Source organism: Schistocerca americana, chromosome 5 (assembly GCF_021461395.2).
Source record: "Schistocerca americana isolate TAMUIC-IGC-003095 chromosome 5, iqSchAmer2.1, whole genome shotgun sequence".
In the NCBI taxonomy this organism is placed as follows: domain Eukaryota; kingdom Metazoa; phylum Arthropoda; class Insecta; order Orthoptera; family Acrididae; genus Schistocerca; species Schistocerca americana.
In genome coordinates, this window is record NC_060123.1 from 248,225,156 (window position 1) to 248,251,660 (window position 26,505).

The 26,505-nt window shown below is 42.0% G+C and overlaps 1 protein-coding gene across 1 annotated transcript in view; it reads left to right on the plus strand.

Moving 5' to 3' along the window:
• The first annotated feature begins 4,925 nt into the window (after positions 1-4,925).
• LOC124616070 (2',5'-phosphodiesterase 12) overlaps positions 4,926-26,505 on the plus strand; it is a 55,045-nt gene continuing 33,465 nt past the window's right edge. Inside the window, exon 1 of the mRNA XM_047144307.1 lies at positions 4,926-5,796. Within this exon, the coding sequence (XP_047000263.1) occupies positions 5,027-5,796 (770 nt within the window). The 5' untranslated portion in view covers positions 4,926-5,026. The remainder of the gene's footprint in view (positions 5,797-26,505) is intronic.

The window sequence follows — 26,505 nt, forward strand, 5'->3', positions numbered from 1 at the left end:
AGGACTTTGCAATGTTAACACAGAGGAACTCAGACATCTGTATACGTGTAGTGAAATGAAAACAGTATTATTGGGTCATATGAATGCCTCACTTTTGTTCCGACACAGTTCAAGACTCGGGATAAAAGTTTTACACCTGGTATTCTACATGGCAACTTCACACACAAGAACTTTTTGCCGACACTACTACCACCTACATAAGTAAGCTTTTCCTGTGTTACTTTCAAGTAATGCACTTAAGCTATTCCTGATTTAAATGGAAGATCTGTACTTCCCACTTTCATATCAACAGTCTCAAAATGCATATTGTAGACTTTGGGATATGTTACAGGTCAGTGCCACACCAAGATTGTGGAGAAAGGGAGGGGGGGGGGCATGATGTCACTCTCCAACTAGTGTTTACCAGTAAATAAGTGGCGGAAAATTACGGGTATAGGATGGCTTAAGCATGTGGAAAATGAGATTTTCATTATTCACTCACTGTATTTAACATTTATTATTCCTTTAAAATCGCACAACAACTTCAATAAAACGCAGTTTAATCACTCATCTGCACACTTATTTCACAATTATGTCACTTTTAAACTGCAAAATCTTCTAAGAGCTGTCTTGAATCTTCACGAGTCTCTCTCAACAGCCTTGATGTGGATAGATACGTACAGCAACCAGTAATCAGAGTCAGAACTGTGTCTGCAAAATCAGAAGGATTATTAAACAATTTTTGCTGTCACTAATTACAAGCAATATAATTGACAGAGTAGATTGCTAAAATTTGCTCTAACGAAAGCCACTCAATGGGGTATATTTCACATTTGCAAGAACGATCTCACTGAAGTAATTAAGTCCATCGAAACACTTAGAAACTAACCTCTCGTCTGACGAAAACGGTCTAAAGATGCAGTGGCAATTTCTCCAGATCTGTTGACAATGATTATTTATTTATTTATTTAGCGTATGGCTATACATGCAACATTAATACATCAAATGTCAGACATTAAAATCTTATAACAATCATAAATATAATTTATATTTATATTGGTCAGTTAAAAGGTTATATCGAGGTTTGAGATCCATTCTAGCGCCGATGGGGATGCCTCCAGGAAGTCGGACCAGTTCCCTGCATATTCTCGCAAGGAGCATTCACCATGGATGTGTTGGATCGTCTGTCTAGGGGCACCGCAGTCGCATTCTGGTGACATCGCTCTTCCCCATTTGTGTAGTGAATCCGCACACCTGCCATGTCCAGTACGTATTCGATTCAATGCGGACCATGTTTTCCGTATTAGTTCCATTCCAGAGATGTTGCAGTTATAGCTCTCAAACCAGGTCTGTAGTTGGTCATATGTCTTTTGGTTCCAATCTAGTCTCCATTGTTTCATGTGGTCATAGCTATTATTTTGAAGCTGCTCAGCTGTGCATATGGGTGGCTTTCTTGATTTCAATCGAGTGTGTCGCAGTTGTGGGAATTCTTCTTTAATTGGTAGTTCTGGTTTTGTCTCAATCTTTCTGAATTCGTGCAGTAGGGCCGCTTTTCTACGCAGGTCCGGGGGCAGGATATTACATAGTACCGGTAACCATTACGTGGGCGTTGATTTAACAGTTCCAGAAATCAACCTCATTGTGTTATTTAATTGCCTGTCAATAAGTTTGGTGTGACAGCTATTAATCCAGACTGGAGCGCATTACTCAGCCACAGAGAACACTAAGGCGATAGATGAGGTGCATAATGTTTTTGCGTTAGCTCCCCAAGTAGTACCGCTAAGTTTTTGGATGATGTTATTCCGTGTTCCAATTTTTGCAGTGGTGTTCTCCAGCTGTTTTCGGTAAGAAAGGGTGCGATCCAATGTTATACCTAAGTACTTTGGAAACTTATTATGTTTGAGGTTGGTGTTTCCGAGTTTTATGTTAATAATTTCATTTGCCATTTTGTTATTAAGATGGAATGTAGATACTTCAGTTTTGTTAGGGTTTGGGTTGAGTCTCCAATTCTTGAAATAATTGTATAGTATTTCAACATCATTATTAAGGACTTCCTCTGTATTGAAGAGATACTTGTCTCTGGTAGCCAGTGCTATGTCATCCGCATAGCAAAATTTTCTTGACTTTGTGTTTGGGAGATCTGCTATATAGAGGTTAAACAGAAGAGGGGCCAATACGGAGCCTTGCGGAAGCCCGTTGTTAATAAGTTTTGTTTTGCTTGTCTTTCCGTTTAGGGTGACCTGGAAGGTTCTATTACTCAGCATGTTATGTATTAAGGATGTTAGAATCTGGCAAGGAATCACTCTTAAGAGTTTGTAAATTATTCCATCTCTCCAAACAGTATCATATGCAGATGTTAAGTCTAGAAATACAGCACTTGTTTTCAATTTCTGTTGAAAGCCAGCCTCTATGTAGGATGTTAATGCCAGAACTTGGTCACAGCAACTACGGCCAGGTCTGAAGCCTGCCTGTTCTATAGGTAAGTTCTCCATAATAATGCCACTAATTCGATTATGGACAAGTCGTTCGAGAAGTTTGTATGTACAGCTAAGAAGTGCTATTGGTCTGTAGCTTAGCGGTTGGTCTGCTGGTTTCCCTGGTTTCAGCAAAGCTATTATTCTTGCCTTTTTGAATTCTCTAGGGAGATGGTTTGTAGTCAAAATGTTCGAAAAGAAATTTGCCAGCCATTTGACTACGTTCTTTCCAGCGTAGGTTAGAAATTCTGGATGTATGTTGTCAAAACCTGGGGCTTTGCCCGGTTTCATATCCTTGAGGGCAGTAATGACATCATCCTCAGTGAATGGTCTGGAAAGCTCTGATATATTTGGAGTATTCTTTTTTAGTGTTCTGAGTTCGCACTTAATCATCCTGGTGTGTGGTTTGTCTCTTGGAGCTCTTGACATTTCGACAATGTTATTTGCAATTTTCTCTGGTGTTATGGTTGGATTTTTCTGGGCTGGTCTTGTCATACCTCCGAGTTTACGTAACAAACTTCATGCCTTCCTACTTGATTGAGTGAGATTCATTCTTTCAGTTGCTTCAGTCCATCGTTGTATTCTTGCAGAATCTAGATTGTGGAGGAGGTCATCAGCTATTTCTTGGTCACCACTACTAGTAAAATCCTCATATAGCTGATGGCATTTTGCATCCCATCCTGGGATGTATTCTTTTCGAAATCCCCTAAGGATGTGTTTTTTAGCTGTGGTAATTATAGCTTTCCTGAAACGATCGTAGCATTTAGGTAGTGACGGTATAAACCGGATGCATTTATCAAGGTCCGCTGAATACTTCTTCCAGTCAGCTTTTTGGAAATTCCATCTAGGTCGAGGGAAGGATCGTATCAGGGGTATACTGATACCGATGTCTAAAATAACAGGCCTATGCTGGCTGTGTGGGAAATCTGTGGCAACCCTTCTATGTATGGGCAATGATATTTTTAGTTATCACTTTACTGAGTGACTGAAATGTAGTTCGCGTACCTGTGAACATAACAATATGTTAGAATTCATTTTGTAAACACGAACTATTACGCTACTGTATGGCTACTTACATATTAATTACACTATTAATATTTTCACAGTTGTTTCTTTAATACAAAATTAAAGCCAACGAAAGAACAAACGTAAAACATACTTACCAATGACAGGTTTGTTGAGATGCAATTTTCTGTGTGGACAGATGTAACTTTTTCATACGGTGGTAAGTCGCAGAAATCGCAGGAGTCGCAGAAGTAGCAGAAATCACAGAAGTAGCAGGGGAGTGTCTCCCGACAGTACGCACTTGGCTGTTTTGACGTTTGGCTGCCGTAAGTCACGTGACTTGGCTGCGAGGACGGTTTTCATGCAGCAGCAGCCGTGAATACTGAAGGAATAGTATAAAAGTTCCGCAGTAGGCCCATATTGAAATTTACGTAATTGATATATGTGCATACAGATACGCCGAAATATTCAGTCGATTAGTGTCGGCTTTTTTTTTCTGTGGATCTTAGTTGTTATAACGAAATGTGCGTTACATATGGAAAATAAATGTGGTTAAAAACTTAACACAAGGCTATACTGCTCGTAAGTTTGCTACCTCGGTTTATTTCGCATTCACATGTAGGGGGACCAAACCGGGGAATATGAAGTATTTTTAATATTTTGGACGACGAAAAGCGGCTTTTAAGTAGCCATAGTATAGTTCCAGCCCTGTTGAGAACCTGCATAAGGAATGCTGTATGGTGAAAAAAGATCATGGCTACACCTGAACAGTCATTAGCTTCCAGCAAAACAAAAAAAACTTCCGTAAACATTACAACTTGACAGCTGAAAAGCTTGAAAGTGTTTACTCTGAGCTTAGATATAACGTAATGGATAATGCTACATGGCCCAAAAATACTGTGATCTATCGTTCTATCGTTTTTTTATTCCAGTGAAATAATCTTTTCTGTGACAAACAGAAAGAAGAATTAAGTGTATACGGATCACATACCGCTCAGAAAGTTACTCCCATAATCGCAAGCAGTGCCTGTGTCTTAGAACTAAGTGTGTTATCACTCTTTATAGAAGTGAAGCCAATTTTACTGTGTCTGTGTAAACATTGGTTATCAGAACAATAAACATCAACATGAATGGCGTCTTCGAACAGGATGCCTCGTCACGTGAGACCAACTTCCGGTCAGTAAACGTCAAAACAGCCAAGTGCGTACTTTCGGGAGACACTCCCGAAGTAGCAGAAGTCGCAGAAAGCGCGGAAGTAGCAGAAATCGCAGAATTAGCAGTGGCGGAGGGATACACGACCAAGGTTCCTTAACTGCGACTCTTAACTGCGACAAATCACAGTTAAGAATAACAGATACTGAAAAGTAGCATTCACAGAAATCACTGATATCGGAAAATCACAGTTTAGCCCATCACTATCACTGTGGTTCCAAGCAATGAGCTGGTTCCAAGTAGGTAACGTCGTTGGTTAGTTCAAAGAGGAAGGGGAACCTTCAAGAACTGGTGTGTAGTCTGCAGTGTAATTGGAAAACACTTTGGTTAGTTGTTTGTGCTATGTAGGTTATGTGATGATGCGTGGAGGTTGGTTGGTGGCTCGTAAAATAACATTGCCAAAAATTTCTCTACGTTCTCTCTGCAAGATGCCTGCTGCTTATTTCAGGCACGAGGAAGGAGCTGACCAATTCCATGTTACATTTCATTTCCAAAATGCAGACTTAGGAGTGAATCGTCAGTTCAATTTTAGTCGGCAAGTGTCAGAGAGTGTTAAGGATTTGACAAACAGAGTTTCTGCAAATGTAGAGAAAGCTCTACAGAAAAAAGCGAAGAAAAAGAAAAAGGAAACAGAAGATACGTCTTCAAATGTACGTGTTGAAATTCTCAAAAATAGTGCTCTTGTACCGCCAGACACTAGATGTGCGGATCTTCTTAAATGTTCGAAAAATCTTACTTTACATGTTGCTGGTGTCGATTATGTTGTTATTATGAATGCACCGTCTGTTGATATAGTGAAATTACCTGCCAGTATTATGGCAGGTTTTCCTGTTTATCCTGCGAAGTTTAAAATGCTGTTTGCTAGAGAGGAAAGTAGCAAGTTTACATGGTACAGATGTGCGACATCAACGTGCTCTGAGTGTGTACAGGTCGGGAGTGGTTATTATTACACGCCAACAGTTAAAGACATTGGGAGCTTTTTGAAGTTCTCGTGTGTTCCGAGCAACGGTGATGTGGAAGGTCCTGTAGCAGAAGAAATGTCGAAGAATGTCGTTGAAGCTGGACCAGGTCGATGTCCCTTTGAGAACCGCCATGTTTTCACGTCTACACGACTGGAAAAAGACAGGTATTGTAATGAAGCTTGATGAAACAATGTGAGAGTAAAAATGGAGTGACAATAGGATCTCCTATGTGTAACATATGCCTATGTTTTATCTCTTGGTTGTCTACAATAAGTTTTTCATCGCATCGTTAACACTATCAACTCGTCACATCTCGTTTATACAAGCAATCAAAACAATCATTATTGGGGCTCGGCTTTGACTTGGTATGTCATTCAAATAGCAAACATAGACAATTTGTATATATCAAACTAGCGTCCAACAAGTCGTTCATACAACCATAATGAATAGGCAACAAACCCTAATGTCATCGTACAAAAAAAAAAATGTTTCTAAAAACCAATATTTTGTGGCTTTTGGACAAACCGAATAAACAGCCCCATCTGCCCTTTAAATAGGAAACAAATCCAATAAATTAAACAAAACTCCATTGACTACTTGTTTGACGAATTCTTTAAAAAATTCTAGATCTTCAATTGACCCCTGTATCTGAACTACACTTCATGATGTTAATTATCCACTAAAGTATTCTCAAAGAAACCAGCAACATGAAAATATGGAAGTTCTCCTGGACTCATTAACGTCAATTTAGCTGCAATGCAGCCAAAGTGGACCTCTTGTTACCTAGTAAACACACACCAATCTATTAGTAATGGAATCCTAAAACTATATAAACATACTGTAACAACAAACTTCACTGTGAAAACACAGCATCATACAGGACTTTGGAGTAACAATATTCAAGGAATAAACCATCATTCACACACCCATACCAATTTGACAATTCATTGATGCCTCATGATGTGTGTTATCAAGTGAACCCTTTGTATAGTTAAATTATGCCATAAATTACATGTTGCGTGTTATTTGATCTGCCCATGTAATCCTAAACATTCTTCTATAACATCACATTTTAGAAGAGCCTATTACCTTCTTGTCAGAACTGCTTATTTTCCATGTGTTCCTTCTGTACAAGGCTGCATTCCAAATACCTCCAGAAAAGACTAAGTAGTACTTTAATTTGTGTTACATGTTAAGAAATTCATCTTTCTCAGAATCTATTTTCTTGCTGTAGCCAGTCTGTGATTTATATCTTATCTACTTTGGCCATTGTCAGTTATTTTGCTGCATGAATAACAGAACTCGTCCATATCTCTAAGTATCTCGTTTCCTAATCTGATTCTCTTAGCATTGCCTGATTTAATTTGACTATGTTTCATTACCCCCATTTTTCTTTTATTTGTGTTCATCTTATTATCCCTTTTAAAGATCCTATCCATACTGTTTCACTGCTGTTCAAATCCCACAGAACCAACACCTAAACCAAATTGGAATCGAACACTTCCTTAACGTATATATGTCAACAGCAGCTCACAATACCAAAAACACAGATAGCTACGACCGCGCATTGGAAACGAACACTTCCTCGACCTATATAGGTTAACAGCAGCTTGCGATACCAACATAACGACCACCGCGCTTTGGAATCGGACTCTTCCCTTCACTTATATAGGTCAACATTGGCTCACAGTACCAAAACCAACGATGCAATGGAATCGGTCACTTCCCTTCACCTATATAGGTCAACAGCAGCTCTCGCTACCTAACACACATAGCTGCGACAGTGCAATGGAATGGGTCACTTTCCTTCACCTATATAGGTCAACATCAGCTCACAATACCAAAACACACATAGCTTAGACAACATATTGAAATCAGAAACTTTTCATCACCTATAAAGCTCAAAAACAACCAACGATACCAAAAAAATTTAAACAAGTACTTCCCCAAAAGTATCTAAATCAACCCTAAGTGCAAATACCACAACTTCAACCACCAACACATGCAGTAAATACCACCGACCGACCAAACAACATAGAAATACCCCACCAAACATCATAACACACGAAAAGTACACAAAAAAGATGACTGCTTACCACAAAAGAACTCTGGCGCTACACACGAGGTCAGACACCACAATCACACAACACAGCCCCCCCCCCCCCCCCCTCTCTCTCTCTCTCTCTCTCTCTCTCTCTCTCTCTCTCTCTCTCTCTCTCTCTCTCTCTCTCTCTCACACACACACACACACACACACACACACACACACACACACAAAACCTCCACCCTCCCCCCAAAATCAACAAAACAGATTCTCCACAACATAATCATAAAACAGCCACCACCCCCCACCCACCTACCTCCACTAACATTACCAACAACCATACCCCTCCCCCACCTTCAGCCTATACATTTTGCTAATACCTCTTAAAAAGGTGAAAAATGCAATAGTCCCTAGGGACACTCTTCCGTCAACAATACTCATCTAAAAGAGACTGAAGGTTAGAAGAGCACCTCTTCCCCCTCCCAATAACTGACTTAACCCCCCCCCCCCCCAAATCCCTCTATCGTATTTGTACATGCCCCAGTCTCATAATTCTTGAATTTAAGCTATGGTTAACAACTAAATGATCATACCCCGTCTGGCCCAACCCCCTATAAGATGTAAAAGCATCGGAAACTATTGTGCTACCCTCCTCTATAAACTCCTCAATTAATCCCACCAATTCCCTTTTTGTGCTCCTCCCCAAAACCGTAAAAATACCTCTGAAAAACCAATCCCAGATACAACAGCCCCCCACACTCATATACCAACTGGAGACTTACCACTTCCTCTTCCCAAACTGCGGCTCGTCAACCTCCACCACCAACCCAGGCCCACCCAACTTACCCCTGTACTTAATATATTCAGAACAAACTTCCTTATAAAATGGAAACAAATCAAAAACCATCCTCTCACTCACTGTATGGGAGGTTAATACGTCATCAACACTATCTCTCTCATGCCCAACCTAGAACTCTCGCTCCAGGCACCACACCTTATGGAGTGCCAAAGGTTGTTCCTATGGCACCGCCACATGTAGCTGTCCCCGGTCAGAGACACTGGAACTCTATCCAACCGCATGTTCTGCTGACACACGCTGCACTTCAGCCAACAGTTCAATAACTGTAAGAATTTTATCAGGGACAATATATTGTTCCCCATTTCCACCTGCAGCCGAACACTATCATATTATCTGTCATATCCTTGCCTAACAAAAGCAGCCACAAATTAAATTAAATGACTCATCATGTGGCATACAGGAAACAGCACTACAATAAATTAGACACAACAAAAACTTAACTCTGAAACCAATTTCTGTCAAAGAACAGTCATAAACAATGCCTGAACTGATCAAACAGCAACACCAAAATGAACCCAATACACCACATAACACGCGAACCATAAACACACCACAAGAGGACACCACCGATTGCAACAAAATGACATCTACAAACACAACACACTCATAAACTCAACTCTGCGCCGTCGTGATGTCACACACTACAATACCCTTACGTCACAGGTCAAAGCCGACGGGTGGGATCTGACACCTCCATTGACCCCTTTTAATTCCATTTTGAAATTTCTCCTTAGTTTCCTTCACAGCTTACTGAAATTACAGATGGAATAACATCCAGGGTAAACCTACAAACCCTTCTCATCTTTGGCTTTTTTTTTTTTTTTTTTCATATCCTTCAGCCTTTGTAACTGCAGTCTACTTTCACTGCAAGTTGTAAGTAACCTTTTAGTCCCTGTATTTTATACCTGCTACCTTCAAATTTCAAAGATCGTAATCCACTCCACATTGTCAAAAGCTTGCTCTAAGTCTTCAAATGCTGGTTTGCATATCTTAAACCTATTGCTTAAGATAAGTCATAGGGTCAGTATTACCTTGCGTGTTTCTACAGTTATCTAGAACAGAATTTACTTTCCTCGAAGTCAGCCTCTACCAGTTTTTCCATTCCTGCATATATAATTTGTGTCAGTATTTGAGGTTACCCAAAAGTTATGATTCCACCCATCTTCTTTGACCTGTGATTTCATTATCGTGGCAGACACCCCAATTTCAAGTGTACACACTGTGACAGACCATGATGACACTTCATTACACACATGAACATACACAAAAAAACATGTGAAATACTTTTAATTCCAGCAATAAATGAAGCGGGATTACAGAAGCATCCAATTCCACCCGTCTGCTTTGACCCATGACATCACCAATATGGTGGAAATGACCATTCTCTACATCTCCAATATGGTGCCTACGATGTCATTACATAAACACAAAAATACCTATAAAACCAACAAACAAATCTCCCACCAAAGCACGGGAAATTGGGGATTTTGGGTGGGGACAAATTAAATATGAACACATACAGATGCACACCACGATCCCAAACCACACAAAATGATGACATAAAAACACTACAAAATTCCCAAATTCTTCTACACTTATAATATCAACAGGAATCTGTCACTTTCCTTCACCTACGTAGCTGAAACTGCAATTGTCGATACCACGAAATAAAAACCAACAACTCCAAAAATTATGATCACACTGCAACTATCGATACCACAAAACCAACACCTATAACAACAAAATTTTGAATTGGATGCTTCCCTTGACCCCCCTGAGGGACCTGGGGTTAGAATAGGCCCAAGGTATTCTTGCCTGTCGTAAGAGGCTACTAAAAGGAGTTTCACACATTTCGGCCTTTATGTGATAGTCCCTTGTAGGGTTTGACCTCCATTCTTCCAAAATTTGCCTGAAGAGTGAGCCAATTGGGGAAGGCCGCCTTACACAGTGCATTGTGTCCATCGTGCATTGAGAGCTTTAGCTCACTTTCTTGTTGTCACATTGCAGTCCCACCCATGCTGCAGCGCTCGGGCAAGGACACCTTCCTGGGTGCATTTTCCACCATGCACTATCCAGTGTCGCTTTCTGCATCGACGATGACCATGGACTTCTTTGTACCTGATATCCAGCACGGTAACCAGTCCGTTGTGGGGCCGCCATGTACCCTGTTGGTTATAGCCGCCTGACCACACAGGGATTGCTCTGCTGATGCCTGCCTTGTTAACTCCCCATGTATGCCAAGGGGTTGATGCCCATCCCCCTGGGGCGTTGGGACTGCCGGCAATGGCCGTCCTGCCAGGTGGCCTTTGCTGCAACTTGGTGGCACCCGTGGTGAGGGCCCCTGGTTGGAATGGGTGGCATCAGGGTGGGTGACACGTGATGAAGCGTAGTCCATCATCTCTTGCTGGTGGTGAAACACCAGCAGTCTCTAAGCATTCACAATCTCAGTTCAACGCACAGAAGTACGACCCCAAATTGTTCCCCTCCCTGGCCACACCACGGGAGGACCGTCAGGCTAAGGATTACAGCGGATGTTATTCGCTCCGGTATCTTGTATGTTCGAGAGCTGATGGGGAATGTTTCATGACAATGATGCTTCAGTATTTTTTATTGAGAATTTAGAGGACAAGTTTTGGGAGGTGGAGGGCTTGTCCAAAAGTAGATCTGGGTCAGTCTTGATCAAAACAGCATCCTCTGCCCCGTCATGGGCATTACTTGCTTGTGACAAGCGGGGGATGTTTCTGTAACCTTCACGCCCCATAAGAGCATAAGTATGGTCCAAGGTATCATATTTAACAGGGACCTTCTTTTGCAGTCTGACGATGAGCTGCACACCAATTTAGAGTGGCGAGGTGTACATTTTGTCCGGCGTGTCCACCGTTTGGCCTTCGAGTGTGATACATTGCCCGAGACGGTCAAGGTGATGGTCTGCCGCTGTGGCATCCCTCCCCCGATGCAGTGCTTTAAGTGCTGGAAGTTCGGCCATATGTCTTCCCCCTGTACCTCCAGCGTCACATATCGAGATTGCGGACACCCATCACATCCCAATACTCCATGTGCCTCGCCTCCCATCTGTGTCAACTGCGGACAGCACCAGTCGCCTTGCTTACCAGACTGCAGGATTCTCCAGAAAGAAAGGAAAATCATGGAGTACAAGAGCCTGGACCGACTGACTGACACTGAGAGTAAGAGAAAATTTTAACACCTTCATCCTGTGCGTATGACATCGTCTTATGCTGCCGCTACAACAGTTCTGGCACTATCAACTCTGCCAACCTGTCACTTCTCAGAGCCAGAAGACTACACCTGGCCCCTTGATGTTGGGGGGCGTTTCCCTCCCTGTTGCTCCTGCACCACCTACTTCAGGAGTAGCAGCACCCCCCCCCCCCCCCCCCCCACCATCGGGGACATCCCTCCCCACTTCTAAGCCGAAAAAGCATAAGTCTTGTTTGGCTTCTCTCTAGGAAGGGGTCCCTTGGGTCACTCCCTTCCCAGATTTCTCCTAGTGGGAAAGATGACACCTGCCACTGGCTGAAGAGCCCAAAAGCAGCTGGCCACAGGGCTTCATGCTCATCCTCAGTTCCGGAGACAGAGCCAGTTAAGTCCTCCCAGCCAGGGAAACCCAAGAAGCAGTGAGAGAAATCCAAAAAGAAAACCCCTAAGACCAAGGAAATTGTGGTGGCACCCACACCACCGCTACCTACAAGCTCTGCGTCTGGGAATGGGGTGGAGATTTTCGTGTCCACTGAGGACCTGTATCTCGCCGGACCCTCAGACACAATGGGTATAGACTGCTCAGTCAGTGGCAGCAGGTGACTCGGAGGCGTAAACTGCCTCATTGAATGTTCCTTGGTTTCCCAGTCTCACGATGAAGTCATTCTCCAGTGGAATTCCGGCAGTTTTTTTCACTGCCTGGCTGAGCTACGGCAGCATGTTAAGCTTTACACATGCTATCTGCATTGCCCTCCAGGAAACCTGGTTCCCAGCAATGTGGACCCCTGTCCTCCACAGCTATAAGAGAGATTACAGGAACCATAGTGACTTTAATTGAGTGTAAGGTGGAGTTTGAGTTTATGTCCTAAACTCAGACTGTAGTGAACCTGTGCCTCTTCAAACCCCTCTTGAAGCTGTGGCTGTCAGAATCAGGGCGACACAGGAAATAACTGTATGCAATGTATATATTCCTCCAGATGACGCAGTACCCTTGAATGTATTAGCTGCACTGATTGATCAACTCCCTAAACCTTTCCTACTTTTGGGAGATTTTAACATGCTTACTGGCTGAGGCAGAGATGTCGAAACTTTTTTTACTGTCTCAGTTCGACTTATGCCTCTTAAATACTGGGGCCGCCACACATTTCACTTTGGCTAGAGGTAGTTACTTGGCCATTGATTTATCAGTTTGCAGCCCAGGACTTCTCCCATCTATCCAATGGAGAGCACATGACGACCTGTGTGGTAGTGACCACTTCCTGTCACTGCCCCAGCATCAGGCCAATGGATGCCTACCCAGATGATGGGCTTTAAACAAGGCGAACTGGGAAACTTTCACCTCTGCTGTTACTGTTGAATCTTCCCCACACGGCAACATTGAGGAGATGGTTGAGCAGGTGACTACAACAATTGTTTCTGCGGCAGAAAATGCAAGACCTCGCTCTTTATGGTGCCCGAGGTGTAAGGCAGTCCCTTGGTGGTCGCTGGGAGTCGCTGAAGCAATTACGGAGTGTCAGCGAGCTCTATAGCGGCTTAAGTGGCACCCTTCCCTGGAGCACCTCATAGCCTTTAAATTGCTCCGTGCCGACGTTCGCCAACTTATCAAATGACGGAAGCAGGAGTGTTGGGGGGAGATAGGTCTTGACCATTGAGTGCCATACATCACCTTCCCAAGTCTGGGCAAAGATCAAACGTCTTTTCAGGTACCAGATCCCAACAGGTGTTCCTGGTGTTACCCTAAATGGCGTATTATCTACCAACGTAAACGTGATGGCCAAGCACTTTGCTTGAGCATCTGCATGGGAGAATTACCCCCCAGCCTTTCACACTCTCAAACGGTGACTGGAAGGGAATGTCCTCTCATTCACTACACGCCACAGTGAATCCTATAACACTCCGTTTACAGAGTGGGAGCTCCTCAGTGCCCTTGCACATTGCCCCGACACAACTCCTGGGCCTGATCGGATCCACAGCCAGATAATTAAACATCTCTCACATGACTACAAGTGACATCTTCTCGTCATCTTCAACCAGATCTGGTGCGATGGCATCTTTCCATCACAGTGGTGGGAGAGCACCATCATTCCAGTGCTCAAACCCGGTAAAAAACCCACTTGATGTGGATAGCTATCGGCCCGTCGGTCCCACCAGCATTCTTCGTAAGCTGCTGGAACGTATGGTACGTTGGCAATGGGGTTGGGTCCTGGAGTCATGTGGCCTACTGGCTCCATGTCAGGGCGGCTTCTGTCAGGGTCCCTCTACCACTGATAATCTTGTGTCCCTCGAGTCTGCCATCTGAACAGCCTTTTCCAGACGGTAATACCTGGTTTTTGACTTATGTAAAGCATACGGCATGACCTGGTGACATCATATCCTTGCGACATTGTATGAGTGGGGTCTCTGGGGGCCCACTCTCGATTTTTACCCAAACTTCCTGTCGCTCCGACATTTCTGTCTCCAAGTTGGTGCCTCCCATAGTTCCATCCGTAACCAGGAAAATGGAGTCCTGCAAGGCTCTGTATTGAGTGTATCTCTATTTTTAGTGGCCATTAACGGTCTAGCAGCAGCTGTCGGGGCCCTCCATCTCACCTTCTCTGTATGCAGAGGCCTTCAGCATTTCATACTGCTGCTCCAGTACTGGTGCTACTCTAGTGTTGCCTACAGGGAGCCATCCATAAGGCGCAGTCATGAGCTCTAGCCCACGGTTTCCAGTTTTCGGCTGCAAAGTCATACGTTATGCACTACTGTTCATCCAGAACCCACACTTTACCTTAATGACGATCCACTCTCTGTAGTGGAGACGTATCAATTCCTAGGACTGGTTTTCGACGCTCGATTGACTTGGCTACCTCATCTTCATCAGCTTAAGCAGAATTGCTGGCAGCACCTCAATGCCCTCCATTGCCTGAGCAACACCAATTGGGGTGCAGATTGCTCTATGCTGCTGCGGCTTTACAGAGCCCTTGTCCAATCCCGAATTGAATATGGGAGTGTGGTTTATGGTTCGGCAGTGCCCTCAGCATTGCATTTACATGAACCTGTGCACCACTACGGTGTTTGACTAGTGACAGGAGCTTTTAGGAAGGGTCCGGTGACCAGCATACTGGTGGAGGCTGGGATCCCTCTATTCCAAATCAGACCTGCACAACTGCTCACCAGTTACGCAGCACACATTCGTAGTTCTCTTAAGCATCTGAATTACTGTCTCCTTTTTCCGCCTGTGGCAGTCCGTCTTCCGCATTGACGGCCCAGGTCTAGGTTAACAATTTTGGTTCGCATGTGGTCCCTTCCCTCCGACCTGGAGTCCTTCCCTTTACCACTTCTACTTGTGGTCTGTTCATGTATGCCTCCATGGTGTACGCCTCGGACGCAGCTTTGTCTGGACCTTTTACATGGCCCTAAGGATTCCATTAACCCTGTGGCTCTCCGCTGTCACTTCCTCTTGGTTCTTGACGTGTTCCGGGGCTCTCAGGTGATTTACACAGATGACTTTGTGGCTGATGTTCACGTTGCCTTTGCCTAAATTCACATCAGCCATATTGAACAGCATTCTTTACCTGATGGCTGCAGTGTATTCACTGCAGAGCTGGTGGCCATTTCTCATGCACTTCAGTATCTCCGTTCATGCCCTGGGGAGGCTTTTATTTTATGTACTGGCTCCTTGAGCAGCCTGAAAACTATCGACGAGTGCTACCCTCATCATCCTTTGGTAGCGTCCATCCAGGAGGCCATCTGTGCCCTGGAACGATCCAGTCGTTCAGTGGTGTTCGTTTGTCTGGACCCCTGGTCATGTCAGAATCCCAGGAAATGAACTTGCTGACAGGCTGGTCAAACAGGCTACACAGAAACATGTTCTGGAGATGGGCATGCCCGCAACTGACCTGTGTTCGTTATTACACCGCAAGGTTTTTCAGCTTTGGGAGATGGAATGGCAAAATCTCAATACGCACAAGAAACTGCGAGCCATTAAGGGGACCATGAATGTGTGGAAGTCCTCAATGAGGGTCACTCGCAGGGACTCCATAGTTCTCTGCCAGCTCTGCATTGGCCATGCCTGAGCGACCCACAGCTACCTCCTGTGCCGTGAAGGCCCACCTCATTGTCGGTGTGGTGCCAGGTTGACATTGGCCCATATTCTTCTGCTGTGTCCTTCTTTGGCTGCTGTGTGACTTCATCTTTGGTTGCCAGACTCGTTATCATTGATTTTAGCAGACAACACATCATCAGTTGATTTGGTTTTACATTTCATCCGTGAGGGTAGGTTTTTTCGATCTGAGTCTTAGCACATGTCCTTTTTTTCCCTGTGTCCTTCACCGTAGTGCTTTTAGGGTGGAGCTTTTAATGTGTTGCAGGGTGGCTGGCTTTTCCTTTTTATTTTCGTGGTCTGCCAGCTTCTGTAATCTGCTTCCTTGTTTTACTCTCTTCTAGCTATTTCCCTGTTGTTTTCCTGTCCTCTTTTGTTCATGTAGTGTTTGTTGCCTTTCCTTCGTTCTTGTGGTCTTTCTTTCCATTTTGTGTTATATGTCTCGTCTGTTTTATTCTCACTCTTGTGGCATTGTTTTATTAGGAACAAGGGACTGATGACCTCATAGTTTGGTCCCTTTTCTCCTCATTTAAACCAACTAACCAGCTTCCCTTGACCTATATAGGTCAACAGCAGCTCACGATACCAAAACACCGCTATGAAACATTGGAATTGGACACTTCCCTTGACCTATACAGGTCAACAGCAGCTCGTGATACCAAAATACATATAGCTATGACAACACATTGGAATCTGACAATACCAAAAAAATTGAAATCTAGTGCTTCCCCTAAGATACATAAATCATCCACAAGTGCCGATACCAAAACATCATCAACCAACACATGTAGAAATAACACTGACCCAACAGCACTTAAAAACCCCACCAAACATCATAATACGCGAACAATAGATCCAAAAAACAGACTAACAAAACAAACTCCCAACCCACCCACAACCTACCAAACCCCCCCCCCCCCCCCCCAAACTTTACCCTGCCCCCAAAAACAAAAATCCACCAACAGTCTTTGGTCCAAGATGCAGGAACTCTGGCCAACTGCATATTCTGCTTGCATACACCGTATTTCACTATCTCCACCACAAGTGCAAAAAGTTGCAGAAACTTAATGACGGACAACATGTCGTGCCCCATTTCAGCCCACAGACGTGCACTATTAAATTTAGAAGTCATATCCATACCTAACAAAAGAAGCCACAAATTGAGTTAAATGGCTTACCGCATGACAAACAGCAAACCGATAACGTCAAACGACACTGCAATAACATAAACATAACGGAAACTTAATTCTTAACTCACTGAAACCAATTTCCGTTTTTCTATAACAGTCATGACCGATAAATGCACACATCAAGCACTGGCACCCAAATGAACCTAATACACCACATAACACGCGGACCACACACGGACCACCAGAGGACACCACCAACCACAACAAGATGACATCTACAAACACAACAAACTTATAAATGAAACTCCGCGCCGTCATGACGTCACACACCACAACACCCTTATGTCATGGGTCAAAGTCGACAGGTGGGATCAGACGCCTCCATTGACCCAATGAAACTAACAGGACAACTGTGGGAAGTAAGGGGTTTTGGGTTGAGACAGACTAAATACACAACAATAAGAATGACACCATCCAAAAACAAATATTAACTCAAAAACCAAGCACACAGAATTCTCAGTTTACAATCAGAAAAGGGAGCAACAGAAACAGTTGGTACTGTAAATTTCACTTGACCTATATAGTAGCTCAAATGAAGCATTTGATGCCAGGAACTCATACACAACTCGAAAACCCGGTACCTCAAATTTCACTTGACCTATAAATCTCAAATGAAGCCCTCAGTACCATGAACCCACACACAACTTCAGAACCTGACACCACTGTTTCAGTTGACATACATGATATCTAAAACAAAGCCTACAGTACCAAAAACCAACACACTCAAATCATCAAATCTGTTACCGAACCTGTCCAAATAACAGTAGGAACTTGCCCGTAGACAATGTATCTTCACCAACTGCAACACCTGCTCTTAAATTTGTGATATCCATTATTGACCAAAAAGGAAAAACACTATTAAATTTCTGACCATAAGGAACATATGGCATTAGGCCTAATAATAGCAAACACAAGTATGAATCGATCACCCATAATATGCACGATTAAAGTAACTCTTCCAATGATGATCTCACACTAACTGTGTCAAATGACTGACTAAGCTACCTAACAAACAGCTTTGAAACATGACATTGGACACGAGTGTACCACCAAAAACTACAACATGCTACAAACACAAACTGATTCAAAAACATTGTGCCACCGTAACATCACACGACACAACACAGTTATGTCATGGGTCAAAGCAGATGGGAGGAACCACAACTTTTGGTTGACCCTACAATTTTTTCACTGTGACTTGTTAAACTGATGGTTCTGTAGTACTCACACATGGCAGTCCTGCCTTCTTTGGAATTGGAATTATTACATTCTTCTTGAAGTCGAAGGGTATTTTACCTGTCTGATATGGGCCATTCCATGTGTCTGAATGGATCATTTGGAACACTCTGTTCATTCTGTATTGTTACAAAAATAGCATGAAAACAAATTATAAATGTTTATTTTATTCTTAACAGGTAATTTCAATCCTAAGGTTAAAACAAAAAGCATAAAAGGTAAAAATGTTGTTAACTGAAGTAAAAATATGAAGTAATTCTCCTGTGATGGAAAGGGACTAGTACAAAATGAAAGTTTCATCTGAGTTAGTACATCCCTCAAGTACTGTGAACTATACAAATGTGCTGTCTCATGATTTCAGTAATTAATAGCCACATATCAAGTATTATTGTAAGAGTATGGAGAATTACATGGAACCCATTGCTTTTTACTTACTTTTTACACATGTGACGGAAAGGGTCAGTTACCAAATGAGAACTTAAAAACTACTTTGCTAGTGTTACAGCATCAACATTCTTTATCAGAACTCACATTATGATATATGAGTGATGTCTACACCAGGAAATGGAAATCTCTGCCTATTATCAATATTGTGAACTGGAAGTACTTTCATTATGTCAGAAATTGGAACCCATGACATGTGTTTGCTTTTGAATGCAAATTTGAAATCAGAGTTGCGTTTTCTCATAAAACTGATCTCACATTTGGTGTTGTCAAATTGTAAGATTTGTCCTATGAAAATTTTAGTTGTCTTTTTGCTATAATCTTCACCGCTGCAGAAGCAACTACTTCAACATTTGAATGTACCATATGGTTACAATTAAACTTTTCCTATTTAACACGTTATAACACGGAAACAAATTTCTGTACGAGAACCAAACTTGGTACTGTTAATGTCAAGGACATGGGGAAGAGAAATAATGCAGAATCAGTTCAGCTGAAACACTTTTAATAGGCAGCTACGATACATCAAACTATGACATACTGGTACCATTACTGCTACGGTCAATATGGCACCCATCAGTGTCTAGAAGAGTCTGAAAGTGCAGGATTGCATTCTGCACAGTAGAACGAAGCATGTCCATAGGTATGCTGGCTACCTCTCTTGATATGCTGTGCTTTAGATTAGCACGTGTGTATGTCCCCCTGGTAAACCATGTCCTTCTGGTAGCCCCACGATCAGAAATCACAGGATTGAGATCAGATGATCGTGCCGGCCAAGCATTTGGAAACAATAGGCTGATAACTCGATCATTTCCAAATGTGTTTCGGAGAAGCTGGTGAACTTCATGAGTGGTGTGTAGTGGGCCCCTATCTCGCATGAAAACTGTCGAGTTCAATGTGTCCCTCTCCTGTAGGGTGGTTATGACATGCTGGTGAAGCCTATCACAGTAACACTGGCCAGCCACACTGCACGTGTTTGGTCCTTGAGTGCCATCCTGTTCAAAAAGGAATGGGCCAATGATGTACATAGCCATGAAGCCGCACCATACATTGACACCTTCACCATATAGAGGAGCTTCATTCATGGTGAAGATCCCCACACTTGGCAATTCTGTGTGTTCACCTCATCCATTAGAGAAAAATGAGCTTCGTCTGCCCATTGGGTGGTCCAGGGCCAGCCCTTGTCAAATTAAATTCTTGCGAGAGAGCAAAGTCAACACGTCATTGTGCGTCCTGCGGTGCAAGCTGCTGTATGATATGGATCTTGTACAGATACCATTTGAGAATGGTTCAAAAGACCTTCTGTACAGTGGACCACAGGATGTTCAACTGCCGTGATACAGCATGCGTACTGCCTGATGATTGGCAATTTGAGAGTGTCAGGACCTTGTGTACATTGGACCACAGGATGTTCAACTGTCATGAAACAGCACACGCACTGCCTGACCATCAAGAATTGTGCGGAGCTTTGCCTGCCGTAGCAACAGTGATTCATCAACGAACTGTGGTGCAACCGGACATCGGCTTCCTCTCGGAGCAATGCCCAGTTCTCCAGTTGATTCAAACTACTTCATCATGCTCCACACAGCAGCTGGAGAAAGAGCGCATTTCCGTAATGCTTTCAGCTGGTGATATTCTTGAAGTGCAGCTGCAGCATTATTGTTGGTTTGGTAATAGAGCGTAACACTGGCATCAAATTATGGCTTGTGTTGATGCACTTGATCCTTAGAACAAAATATCATCTCTGATGATTTTGGCACACCAATAAAAATACTCTGCACCAGCAACCAGGTGTTTTATACCTAATGCTGAATAGCATACTAATCTCTTCCGCTCCCCACCAACACCACTGACACTTTCCTTTCCATGACCTGCAGCTAGTAAGTTCCATCTTAACAGAACTTTGAAATTTTCCTGAAGGTGAGTTAAATTAGAGAGAATAACACTTGCTGCACCATCTGAATAAATGTTTATTGTTGATGCCTCTGGGTAAGTTTCCCTGAACACAGAAATCACAGACTTTTAGACGGAATGTGTTACAGCATATTTATCATGGTGATATTTGTCACAAACACAACTTTTTGCCATTATAGGGCTTATCCAGGCAACTGCTGTCAAGATTGCAATCTGTTGAGAGTTCCAGTATGCAGATTGAGGTCCATTTTAAAATCTGGCAGTATAATTTTTGGCAAAAATCTGTACTAAGATTTCTTTACCATCTACAGCACCTTTCTTTGTTTGAAAATATGTACCCTGAGTTTTCAGCAAGAAGCAGTGTTTTAAGAACTGAGGTATTTCTTCAGCAAGTTCTTCAAATGTTTGAGACAGTATGTTCCTTCAGAACCTCAATTTTTCCGTTAACAGTTTTCCAAACAAACCATGGTGAGTCATTTGTATCATCTCTTATGGAATTAAGCTGACTGAGCAGATTTCTGATATCACAACTTTCACATTTGTTTGACATGCAGATTTCATTTTCAGTATTGCAGACTAATGTAGTGATCAGTTCTGATGATGATTTAGGAATATCCTTTTTATTCTCACCTAGAGCAGTCAAGAGTCAATTGACGTTCTCATGATAGTGTCACAAGCAGCTGTGTCACTGATTAGAAGGACAAAGTTTGTTCGCAGTGAAAAGAATTTTGATTTCCCCACTTCCTTATCAGGGTGTTCCTTTTTAAATATTTGATATGCCCCTTAAATAGTGGTGTACATAAATCTCTTCTGAAATTTTTCTTTTTCTTCATTCGCTCTCATTGTTCCCAGGAACTTGCAGTCATATATCATCCCTTTGATTTAATTGCGTGACTAAATCTGACCCAGTTTCTGTTTTTGTTTTGTTTCTGGGGTTATAGAGAGACAATGAGCATTAGCGAGTTTTGTGATCAAACAGTGAATCTTGCTTGGACTTACTGTAAGTGACTTCAATGCCTTTTTGACAGACATTGCTTTACTTTGAGAGGTGGATAAGAAGGTGCAACATGAAAAGGGTGACCGAAGTCCTGCAGGCTGTATCTTCTTCTCTTTTAGTTTTTTTCTGTACTCTCTCTTTAGAATTTCCCCCTTCTCCCCTAAAACTGCTGCTTCATGTTTAGTGCTAGTTTTCTGTCTCTTTGTGGGCTTAGTTTTTTTTTTGCCCGTACTTCTCTTTGTCTCCCTGATATTCTTCAATATTTTCTCTCTCTCTCTCTCTCTCTCTCTCTCTCTCTCTCTCTCTTTGTGCTGCAGATTTACCCATCTTCTCATATTGGAAACCAACCAACCAACCAAACAAACAAACAAAAGTTACATTGAGCTCAGTGATCCACATATACTGGTCTGTGACAGAATGGGACAGTTATTAAAAGCTTTCTCCAGTGTTAGGGTTTTGTGTTATTTGAGATTAGGTTGCTGTTGGATGTTTATCACATGAAGTTCATTTATAATACAAAACAGCATTGAATAAATATTAATTGTTTGAATGTAATAAAAAAAAAAATCCACTTTTTCTGTGATGAAATGGGACACTCAAACCATCATAATTAAAGTTCCAATATTATGTATAATATGGAGTAACAGTGACAAATTACATGCAAATGTAGCCATGAGTCTATATGTAAGTAAATAAAAGATTAATTGTCAGAATTATTCAGACTTATCTATAAGAAATCCTCCTCAAATGGAACTGCCCAGACAGTTCTTTCAATAATCATTGTCACCTTGCAGTAATATAACAATAATAAAGATGTAACAATGTTGCCACTTGTTGTTTGTACAATTTCTCAGAGTTAGGTCTATTTTACTTCAAATTTAATACATGCCAACCTTCACTTACAGAAAAAAAATTCAATCTTTGTTTTAAGTTTTCATGGAATGACCCGTATATCTTGCACATAAGGTGGAATAATCGTCATGGCTGGCTCTCCCAAGGATCTAAATAACTCTGAAGGAATCTCATCTACTTTAGAGACTGTGTTTGTACTCTGTCAGATTCTTCACATAATATCTTACCTTCCGTCCCAGCTTCACTACTTCTTCTTTCTCTTATTGCACTCAAGTTTGTTCCCCTTATACAGGATGAACCAGAATTCCACTGTCTGACTTTCAAAGGTTGTTCAGGGATACCTGCAGAGTCTTTTGGTATAAGGGATCTATGGTCTCCAGCCGCTCGTAACAGAGGTATTCTATTTTGCCTGGTTTCTTGCCCCAATTAGGTTTGTTTCTATGTTGTTTTTGTTGCTATGGTCTTCAGTATGAAGACTCGTTTAATGCAGCTCTCCATGGTACTCTGTTCTGTACAAGTCTCTTTATCTCTGAATAACTACTGCAACTCAAATCCATTTGAACCTGCTTACTGTTCTTGTCTCTTGGTCTCCCTCTGGTTTACCTACCACATTTCCTCCAGTACTAAATTGGTGATCCCTTGATGTCTCAGAATATGTCGTACAACCAAGCCACTCTTCTAGTCAGGTTGTGCAACAAATTACTTTTCTTCCCAATTCTTTCCAGTACCTCTCCATTAGTTACACAATGTAGCCGTCTAATCTTCAGCACTGTTCTGTGGCTCCACATTACAAAAGCTTCTGTTTTCTTGTTGTCTGGGCTGCATATCATCCTCATTTCACTCCTGTACCAGGCTGCATTCCAGATGCTTAAATTTTTATTCAGTATTAATACATTTCTCTTCTTCACAAATGCTTTTCTTGCCATTGTCAGAGTACATTTTATACCCCCTCTAATTTGGCCATTATCCATTATTTTACTATCCAAATAGCAAAACTTGTGTGTTACATACTTTTAGTGTCTCATTTCCGAATCTGATTTCCTCAGTGTTGTATGATTTAATTCAGCTTTGCTCCCTTACCCATGTTTTGCTTTTGTTAATGTTCATGTTATGTCCTCCTTCCAAGACAGTGCCCTTTCCATTCATCTGCACTTGCAAGACATTTGATGTCTGTGACAGAATTGCAGTGTCATTGGCTAACCTCAAAGTTCATAATTAATTTCCCTAATTTAAATTCCTTTTCCAAATGTTTCTGTTGCTTCATTTATTACTTGCTCAGAGTACAGATTGAATGACATCAGTGATATGCTACAAACCTGACTCTCTCCCTTCTCAACTATTGATTAGCTTTCATGCTCTTCAGCTCTTATAACTGCTGTCTGGTTTCTATATAAGTTGTAAATAGCTTTTCGCTTCCTGTATTTTATCCTTGTTACCTGCAGAATTTCAAAGAGGGTATACCAGTCAGTATTGTCAAAAGCATTATCTAAGGCTATAAAAGCTACCAGTGTAGGTTTGGCTTTCTTTAATGTATCTTCTAAGCTATGTCGTAGGGTCAATATTGCCTCACATGTTCCTACATTTCTGTAGAATCCAAATTGCTCTTCCCACTAGGTTGGCTTCCACCAGTTTTTCCATTATCCTGTAAATAATGTACATCAGTAGTCTGCAACCTTGACTTATTAAACTAAAAGTATGGCAATACTCACATCTCTCAGCACCTGCTTTCTTTAGAGTTGGGATTATATTCTTCTTGAAATCTGAGGGTATTTTCCCTGTCCCATGTATCTTGCACACCAGGTGGAATAGTTTTGTCATGCCTGGCTTTTTCAAGGCTATCAGCGGTTCTGGAAGAATGTCGTCACTTCCAGGTGCCTTCTCCCAGCTTAGGTCTTTCAGTGCTCTGTCAAATTCTCCCACCCTAATTTCCCTGTTGTAGCCTGTAGCTATGTATTCCTTCCACCTTTCAATTTTCCCTTCTTAGCTTAGTACCTGTTTTCTATCTGACCACCTGATATTCATTCAGCTGCTTCTCTTTTGTACAAAGCTCTCTTTAATTTTCCTGTTGGTAGTGTGTGTCTTTCTCCTAGTAATACATGCTTCTGTAGAACTTATATTTGTCTTACAAGGGGAGGCCGCCAACTGTGAAATTCAGATTCGATTCATACTGCGCATAATAAAAGCTCATGGCCAGAGGTGTAATGTGGCAAAGAACCAAGATGCACTTCTCAGCCGTTGTTGAGAAAATCGACAGTTAAAAGAAACCGTTGCGGTGAAATACTCTCTACGATTAATAATTTTCCACAACGTCGAAGGTCACCATGCAACCTTTTTTTTGTATTTATTGTATTTATTTTTTGTAAAATATATATATATATATATATATATATATATATACATATATTTGAATTAAAAAAAAAAGAGGGTTGCAAGGCGCGAGATTCGATCCGGTGACCTTCGGATTACGAACCCGAGCGCTTACCGCTGCGCCACGACGTCACCCTCATTTTTTAGTCTAATTTCCCTTTTGCTTGCTTCATTTACTGCATCTTTATATTCCTCCTTTCATCAGTTAATTCAATATCTCAGGTGATATCCAAGGATTCGTACTGTAAACACCTGCCTTGTGCAGTTCTAGGTTGTCTTTGACAGATCCCAACAGTGACGAAATATTTGCAGGAGGGTGAAAGATTGCTTTCACTTTAGATTTTCTTAGTATTCTGAAATATTACCAATTTATAGTAAATAGGCAGTCGTTTTAAAGGCCTCTTCCTCTTCTTTGCTCTATCGTTTACAGATCTGTAGCGCTCTCTCCACTTGCTGGGACGAATACCCATTCTTCAGAAATACAGTCTGCAGATGCTCCTTTCTGTTTGCAAACTATCGGTTTCAGAGATGACGTGGGCTCGGTGAATCAATGTCTTCAAAACACCCATCGTTTGTGCCCGATGGTGGCAACTAGTGGCTTGGAAGAAAAGGTCTCTGTGAGTGGGCCTTCTGTATACTGAATGACCAAGTGTCCCATCGCTCGTACATTGCACCAAGATGTCTAAAAATGGCAGGCAATCCTCCTCCAACTCCATAGTAAATTTTATGTTTTCATGTATGCAGTTCAGATGTTGTACTCTTGCAGACGATCCAAACCACGAGGCCAAACTATAAAAGTATCAACAACATATTGCCAAAATGCTGTTGGTTTAAAAATGGCTGAGGCATGGAATCCACCCATTGAAAAACTTTGTGTCCTCCGTAGCTGGCGTAATTCTGTGATGGAACCGCAGGAAGACAATTGAATTGACATCGATGCGGTGAGTTTTCACCACGGAGATCGAGCGGCGCAGCAGAATCGAATGCGCTTAAGTAGCATTCATACAACACCAGGTGAATCCACCACACATGTGCCGTTGGGGCCTTAAATACCAGAGCTCAGTGCGTTTTTGCCAGTATCACCTGAAGATGGCCAGAAGACTCAGCTCTGAAATATTGTGGCAGGAAGTTACAAACATCCAGCAGTTCTCCTGAAATTTTGTGGAACGATATGTACACTGGGAAAGATTTAAATATCTTCTGACTTAATTCCTGTTCATGTCATCAGCAAATGATACCATATTGATTTTATGCCTGTGGCAAACTTTCCAATTAAAGAGACAAAAATAAAACTCTTGCAGTAAGTTATTAGTGGACAACAAAAAATCTGATCTCCAGCACTTACAATCTTGACCATTAATGGACAAAGTTAAAGGATATTGTCCAACGCATTGTAGACAGGTATGTGACAAAGAACGTTGTGAGGGATGGGAAAGACCTGCTGTGGTTCTACAGCCATGTTAGAAAGCTGCTACAAAAACAAAGAGAACTTCACTGCAAATTTAAATGTAACCAAAGCCTCACAGACAAAAACTGAATGACAGCAAAATTAGCGTAAGGAGAGCAGTGTGTGACACGTTCATTGAATTTGAAGTAAAATTCTGTCTACTGACTCAATAGAAAGTCGTAAAAAGTTTTGCTCTCATGTTAAATCAGTAAATGGATTGAAACCA